At 47.1% G+C, this 8,263-nt stretch overlaps 1 protein-coding gene across 2 annotated transcripts; it reads right to left on the bottom strand.

Moving 5' to 3' along the window:
- Positions 1 to 2,118: 2,118 nt before the first annotated feature.
- SPRY2 (sprouty RTK signaling antagonist 2) lies at positions 2,119 to 7,457 on the bottom strand. 2 transcript variants are annotated; one of them, XM_035003197.1, is made up of 2 exons: positions 6,732 to 7,234; positions 2,119 to 3,933 (listed from the first exon to the last, which is right to left on the bottom strand). In XM_035003197.1, the coding sequence occupies exon 2, from the start codon at positions 3,880 to 3,882 to the stop codon at positions 2,935 to 2,937; it is 948 nt and encodes a 315-aa protein (XP_034859088.1). In that variant the 5' UTR covers positions 3,883 to 3,933; positions 6,732 to 7,234; the 3' UTR covers positions 2,119 to 2,934. The 2 variants fall into 2 exon arrangements, with proteins under 2 accessions (XP_034859088.1, XP_034859089.1); XM_035003198.1 differs by having other exon boundaries at positions 3,748 to 3,933; positions 6,727 to 7,457.
- Between the last annotated feature and the right edge of the window lie 806 nt (positions 7,458 to 8,263).

Here is an 8,263-nt window from a genome sequence, read left to right as displayed (position 1 = left end):
GGGGGAGGGAAGAAACCAGAAAACATAGCTAAGATCTCCCTAAATGCATAGCAATCAATTGACATGTTTGCTCTATCATTCTACTTTTAACCTATCATGATATCAAAATAATGGCCATTGGATTATAAACTCATGGTATTTATGTATGAATCTCCATGAACTTTACAGAGATTAAAAACCTGAACTGGTTATTCCTCCATCTCAATGAGATGACCTGCAACATTTAAAAACTCTTTCACACACTCAAGTTATGGGTACCAGCTGTTTTCAGTCTGTTTAGATATAAACACTTAATTTTCCATATTCTGAAAATGAATTTTATACAGTATATATAAATACTGAACATTTAGTAGTTTCATTGGAAGCTTCTTGAGGAATCCAATATTCCTATTTATCTTTAAGTAATTTTCATCAGGACTTAATATATACTTACACAAATCTTCTAACTTCAGTGGCTTATTACTACGTTCTACATTCAAGGGAATTATGCTTTACATCTATCCCATTAAAAAAAAAGTGCTAAATTAGGAATCAATTCCTAAGTCAGTAGTTCTCAAACTACGCATGACTAGTGGAGTGATTTTTTAAAAATACAAATTCCTAGGCCACACCATACAACTCTGAATAACCACGGGGAAGGGCTCTTAATCTAGTTCTTCAATAAACACCCGATTGCATTTGATGCAATGTGTCTATAGAACACTTGGAAAGCTGTTTGTATGTTGAAAAAAACGACTTGCAATTTCTATACTAAAGAAGTCCTATCAGTGCATAGGGCAGTTGTCGAGGAATAAAGCTAATTAGTCAAAATGTTTGTGCTTTACAAATCCTGACAACGGTACAATGAATAAGAAACCCTGCCTTGTTTTCCAACATTAATTTCTCGTAGATCATCAGGGTTAAATCTAAGAGTATTAGAATTGCAATGATCAGTATCCCAAAGTTGAAACTAGAGTAAATAATGTCTAACTTAATTTAACCTTGTGTTTTTTGGAGAAAGTTTAGAGGACTCCCAAGGTCCTTAGAGCAATGCCTTGGTTTAAGAGGCTGTATATTTCCTTGAAAGCTAATTTTAAAAAACAAAACAGAAGATGATCTGTACTAGGATAAGACCTCTTAAGAGAAGGAGCCTCAGAACAGGAAACAAGATTAAACAATGATAGGTAAATCATTTTCTAGACTTCCGGTGATTCTTGGCAGCAAGAGGTTGTGCTTCAGAAGAAAAAAATCATCATCCACAAACTAATGGATTAAGTGACTTATTACAAGTAAGAAAACCTAGTTATTTGTCGAGCTGGGCTGTAGCAGCTTAGTGTGTATTTGCTCCCAAAAGACAAATGCAAACACACTGGCTTTTTGGGGTATTGCGTCTTTCTCCCAAAGTGGAATTTAACAATTTTCTGGATAACTTGATTGAATAAGACCAGGCCTCTCAATTGGCTTCCTTGGGCTTCAATTATTAGGCCAATATAGGATGAGATTTTATGATACCCAACACCTGAATCAAGCCAAGTTATAATTTTCCTGTCTTTTCTAACATAACAAATTTCCGGTATCACGGTGATAAATTAAGTCTAAAACCATATAGGCTGGAAAACACATAGCCATAATCAGCTGTCAAGAAAACATTTTTGCCTCAGTTACAAGCATTGATCTGCATATACCGCATACCTGACACTGAGGACATTCAATAAATGTTGAACTAAACTCGTTTTTCTGGTCTTGAATTAGCCTCATGGCTGGCTATTCTTAATACTTAATTCCGTATGTAAAGAAAAAAACCTAATTGTTAATCTTTTAGGGAAGTCTCCACAATGAATTAGTTTAAGACTTTTTTTTTTTTTTTAAACATGCAAAACAAAGGAAAGCCAACAGATCTGTAAAAGGGAAGAACAGGAACAATGATCTCAGGATTAATACAGCCGAGTCAAATGCTCAGTTATTTCCCTCCCGATTACTAGAATTAGTTCTGGAGAAAAAAAAAAAAAGAAATCACTGAATCTCCCCTTTAAAGAACCTTGTAGATAAGTGAAACTATTTCATTGAAATGCTAGTCTTCACATAAAATGTGGGTTTTTTCACTTCAAAAACAAAAACAAAAACAAAGAAAAGGTAAAATAAGACAAAACAAACAGTTCCGTTTAATTTCAAACGTTAATATATTTTCTATTTTATATTGAACATATGCATCTGTAACCCCTCATTTGCAGCAACTAGCACATCCTCATAAAAGGGGCAAAATTTGTAAGATGCCTCTTAAAATAAATATTCTTTTTTATAAAATAATAAAACTTCAAATAAATATTCTTTACACTAAACAATATGTTGAAAAATTAGAAAATAAAGGTTGAATTTTACTGTAACTGTACAATATACATGAAGTCCAAAGGGAAATCAGAGTCTTACAATAAAGGCTTTCTGTAAGGCAAAATACAATCTAAAAACATACTGATTGGTTCACATTCTTCCGAATGTACAACATATTAGTATAATATTTTGTGACTGTGCCACATGGCATGGCACAACTTGTTTTTCACAGTCGCAAATATTATTGTATATACAAAAATATAGCACATTATCTCTGGAGAAAACAATGGGAAAAAAGTCATTTACTAATTTACAAATTTTGCAAGTAACTATTCACAAACAAAAACTGTGCCTAGGAGTGTCTGTTGCTTTAGCTTATGCAACACATGGGTCCCCAAGTTCTGTATCCCAGACTTTGAGCTCCATTAGCTGAGTTCTAACAAGCATATCAGTTAAAATGGCACACGGACAAAAAGCATTTCACTGCAAACAGCAAAGGATATCCCAACCCTCTATTATTAACAGTGCCAAGATTCTAACTGTTTAGTTGGTTGCATATGTGTTAAAAAAAAAAAAAAAAAAAAGAGGGAACAATCCTTATTACTGTCCTATTCCTGATTAATGGTGCTATGTTGGTTTTTCAAAGTTCCTGGGTGGGACAGTGGGAACTTTGCAGCAAACTGTGTTTGAGTTTTTACAGCGGCATCCAGGCCTGTTAACCCGGTCATAACACCCCTGGCACAATTTAAGGCAACCCTTGGCTGGAAGGTAACACCATAAACAAGGCAAAAAGAGAGACATGACGCCCATGGCAGACCAACGTGTACAACAGTGAGACTGGCTGCAAGAACACGGGTTGTCAGCACAGTTGTCCTCATCATCATTGGAACAGTGATAGAAGAGACCTTTCACACAGCACACACAAGTCCCATAGTCAATCACGTTTTGGGCTGAGCAAAGGCACTGCTTGTCACAGATCCAGTCTGATGGCAGAGGCCTAGGGTAGGTGCACTCCTTACACTTGCACTTGCCACAGTCCTCACACCTGTAGGCATGCAGGCCCAAATCTTCCTTGCTCAGGGGCTTAAGCTCACCTGGCTTGAGCTCCGATTTGGGCTGCACACGGATTATGCCATCAGCAACAGGCCCCGAGGAGAAAGATGGTCCTAACAGCCTCTGTTCAGAGGAACTGCTGCTGGTACTTGTCCTTGTACTGCTTCGAGACCCCGAGCTGACTGTGCTGATGGACCTGGACAGGGGGGCTCGGGCAGAAGAATGCACCTGTGGGTGCTGGAGCCTGGGAGGCTGGCGATGCTCGGGCAGACCGTGGAGCCTCTCATGTTTGTGCTGAGCGGAGGGGCGAGGAGCCGGCTTGAGCCCGGGTCTCGGGACCACAGTAGGCCCCTCTGTGTACTCATTGGTGTTTCGGATGGCTCTGATCTGATCCAGGGACAACACGTGTACCTGCTGGGTGAGGGCTTCTCTGGGGTCGGGCTCCCCACGCTGCCTGCCAATGTCACGGGGTGCCTGCAGCAAGGACGGCGACCCGCTGCCACTCTGAGCTCTGGCCTCCATCAGGTCTGGGAAGTGTGGTCACTCCAGCGGGCTTAGAACACATCTGAATTCCTGCAGAAACCAAGAGGAAAGAGCTGGTTTACACTCCAGGATACTTCCCACTCTCCGCCCACCTGAATTAACTCTTCGATTTCCGCTCCCCCCAGAGGAACAGGATTTGAAATGCAGTGGCCATGGAGGGTTTTAGAATAGCCATACGATCGATGCCATACCAAAAAGTAAAAATTAGGACCGGGTACTGACAATTCTTTAATCTTGCGATGTATAGTAACACAAAGCTAATCTTTGTTTCAATCGTAAAACTGCAAGGTTCAGGTTCAAGGTAAAGACTGAAAGAAAATAACGTTAGAACACCACACTGCTGCCAAAGGATTCAAAATCGAGATAGGTTTAACTTTGTCGTAGTCATTTTTGCCTTAAACATCAATAAACGCGGCCCAGAAATTCTTGGTTCTTACTTTGTCTGCTTTTACATCAAATACCTTTAACTATATTTTAGCCAGTATCCTGCAACTTTTTAGAATACCATAGAATGAATGTGACTTGCGAAAAAGCAAATATTCGCCCCCCCAAGGATGTTATAAATTTCACAACAGTCATGCATTATTAACTATACAGTAGCACAAGTTATAAATTAAAAACAAATCCATTCAAATCCTATTAGGTGCCAGGAACACAAGAACAACCAGCAACAAGACAGGAACTTATTTTCAACTTCTCAACAACTTGTGGCTCAAATATTTTACAGCTTGACAGCCTGAGAAAGCATCTTTAATTCTGTACCTAAAAGACTGTTCTGTTTTAGAAATAAATTATGTCAAAAATATTAACTGCTTTGCCTGTTTCCAAAAACCTAATAGTTCAGAACCTAAACTGACTGGGGATAACAGGAAGTGTTTCAAAAATTCCTGTCACGTCTCAAATCTATCATTCTGACATGTAATCGCTTAAACTGCAAACCCTCTATAAATTTCAAAACTATCACCCCCTTTGCCAAGGCTACAATGAACAAAAACGGGAAAAAGTGGACCTTTATCCAGTCTCCGATTTTTATAAGAGAGATACAGGCAGGTGACACACGCCTCCCAATTAACAAGGCAGAGCTGGAAACCGGATCTCACTTCCCACAGAAAAGGCGGACAAGACGACGTTGATCTTTGCTTTCACTCCGTTTATCGGCTCTATCAGCGTCCCAACACCGTCCCCAGCAGGTGGGACACAGTCAGAGCCCCGGGGGACTTTCCTCCGGGGAGACTGACACAGCCCAGGGGCCAAGCTGCCCTCCCCCTGCACACAATCCCAAGACTGCCTAGAAGGCGAGGGGCGGGGGTGCGGGCTCCTCCGAAGGGGACGTGCCTTGAAACGCTCACACTTCCCCCTCCCTACCTCCCGGGTAAAATATACCCCACCCCAGAGAACTGCCTCCCAGCTCCAAGAGGGAGCCACTCCACCCCAGGCAGAGGTCACGCAATCCACCGCGGGGCGTTCTGGCAAAGGCCCTCGAATGTCCGGGCACAGGTTTCAAGCCCCTGACGCCGAAAGCCGTGCCTTAGACACCCTGCCGGGGCAGAGTCTAACCCACGCACGCCGGTCGACTCCACCATGCACTGACCGAACGGGCATTGCCTGCAATCTGCACACCCCATCTCCTTTTGGATGGAGAGAAAGAGTGAAAGGAAAATTGCTTAGAAAGGGCAATTCCCAGGGCCCCACTGCACAAGCCAGGCGTGCAGGACGCAGATCCCTCGGCTGGAAACTTTCCGCGAAGATTTGCTTGCAGTGGAAAGTAGCATCTTTGCGGGGAGGGGGAGAATTTTTTTTTTTTTTTTAACAAAAATGATTACTGCCCATTCCTAGCCTCCTTTGCAGCTACCGCCGCCCACCCCCCACGCTCCCCCATTCCCCACCCGGAAAATGCTTAGAAACCCCCATTAAGAACACCGTGTGATCAGACTAAGGATTAAGGGGAAAGGGCTTCAGCACGAGGGTGGGGCAAACACAGAAACCGCTTTGTAAAAACGCACAAGATTCCGAATTCAAGGCAGCAGCAACAAACAAGTAGACCAGCCCATCAAAGGAAATTAACAACAAAAAAACTAGCCTCTTTTGCCACCTATTTTCAGGTAATGGAAAACGATCGCGACCGCTTGATGACTTTCTTCCTGTGCTAGGTCAGCCCAATCTTCCAAAAATAAAAAAAGCGTGACCCAAGCCGACCACAGAGAACGGAAAAAAGAGAGAGCCGCACTTCCGAACCGCAGGCGCGGCGCCCGGTGGGGCGACGCTTCCACCCGCACCGGCTCGCCTCTGTACCCGGCACCCTGCCCATTTTTCAGCCGCGGGGTCTCGCTGCCCCCGTGAGGCGAGCGACCCGCGCGCCCTCGGTCCCGCTGGCGCCCCTGCCTCGGGACAGTCTCACCCAGGACTTGCCTTCCCCGGAGAAGAACAGGTTAGAAATGCGGGCGCCTACAACGGGGACCTGGAAAACACAAAAGTGTTCCCCCTCCCTCTCCTGCTCTCAGCGCCGAATTCGCGGCCAATGCAGGGCCAGCAGCCGACTCGCGACGAGCAGTCCGCCACCCCAACCCCCCAGAGCGCGGGCGCGTGGGGTCCTAGGGCTGGGGACGCCGTACCCGGCGCGCACTGCAGCCCCCGCCGAGGCAGGCCGAGCCCGGGGCAAGGCAGCTCCACGGGCAGTTCCCTGGATCCCCGCGGGGAACCTGCGGGGTTAGAGAAAGGGAGGCCGGAGGAAGAGACAGACCCCACTCCTGGTCCGGCTGCACCTACTCCATGTTGCCCACAACGCGCCGGCCAAGGCGCCAGGAGGGGAAGAGCCAAACGTGCCTCACCGTGATCGCGGCTTTGCACCAACCCCTCTCCGTTGGATTCCCGTCTTCCTGCGATGTGCAAATAAAATCCAGCCCCGATGCAAACTTTTCGTCCCCTCTTTCCAAACTCTGCTTCAGTCCAAGTTCCGAGCAATCGGCGGGAGGAAAAAAGGAGAGGGAAATCCGGAGCCAAGTCCCCAGCCGATTAACACTCCGGGGTTCGGGGCTGGGGGCGACCCCCCTTCTAGAAACGCACGCGGAGTATTTCCTTTTTCTCAATGAACTGGAGGCCGAAGCGCCAACGGCTAGTCTCTTTTCCTGGCAGACGAACGAAGGAGAAAAAGAAAACCGCCTCAGAGAGAATGTAAAGCCAGATGGCCAAGTCCTCCGGCCGCGTCGCAGCCGAGGCGGCGCGGGGGCGCGGGCCGGGCCGGGCGGGCGCGGGGGCCTGGGCGCTGCGCGCTCCGCCGGCCCCTCTCCTCCGCTCGCGCTGCGCCGCGCGGCTCTCAACGGTGCAGACTGGGCGTTGTGGAGGCGCGGCGGCGAGGCCGAGGCGGGGGCGGTGGGTGCGGAGGAGGCGGTGAGGGAGGAGGAGGAGGAGGGTCTGGGGCCCGGCCGGGGGCGGGGGGGCTCGCCGTTGGCCTGCGCCCTTGCCTTTCCGGAGGCAGGGAGCTCTGCGGCGGCCGCGGCAGCAGTAAATGGCGTCATGTGGATCCGAGGCGGAACAGAGCAGTTGTTGTCCCAGAGGATATATCGCATCCGGTCCCAGCTCATTGGCTCCGCGGGGCTACATTCACTCACACTTCAGCGCCCGCCAGCGCTCCGAGCCGCAGGAGGCATTCAAAAGGGCAACCGCGCCGCGCCGCGCGTCCCCAGGCCGGTCCTGCCGCCCGGGCGCCGTCACGCGGGGCGCCCGCGGGGCCGGGCTGGGCACGGCGGGGTCAGTTTATCTAGTTTCAAGGAAACACTGACCTTAAGGTTTCCCCAGAGGCCATGTGGACGAGCCTTGGGCTCGGACTGACTGACGGAACTTTCTCCTTGCCATTAGGAAAAGGGAATGAACCTTGAAAACTAATCCGGACACGCAGTGTTAGCATTAGAACAACAAGTTGCAGGTTTTAAGAGTTTATTCGGAATCCATCCAAGCCCACCTCTCCCCTTTTCTGTTCCCCCTCGAGGGGGCGACGGGGAGAGGAGAGGGGGGAGGGGAAGGGGAGCGGGAAGTGAGGTGGGAGGGCTATTGGTTTATTCTTTGTCTACTGGATTAACCCGATTATACACCAGGCACCAGCACAAACCGCCTCCCCCACCTCAGAGCCGTGTAGGAGAGGAACGGAATGCAGATTCGGGTTTCAAGTACTTTATGCTCTGACCGAGATTTGCTTTTGATTGTGTCGCTCTGTAGTTTTTAGTTTAACATTAGATTTTATATTTTTCAAGGAGAGTTAGCTACAGATGGAGGTTTTTTGAAGATCAGTTTTGTTTGACACAATAGCTGAAGGAAATTCTACAGTCTAAGCCTTTTTAAAATTAGTTAATAACACAGACACGAT

This window comes from Mirounga leonina, unplaced genomic scaffold (assembly GCF_011800145.1).
Source record: "Mirounga leonina isolate KUSES-001 unplaced genomic scaffold, KU_Mleo_1.0 Mir_127, whole genome shotgun sequence".
NCBI lineage: Eukaryota > Metazoa > Chordata > Mammalia > Carnivora > Phocidae > Mirounga > Mirounga leonina.
This window is presented reverse-complemented; position numbering and strand designations above follow the sequence as displayed.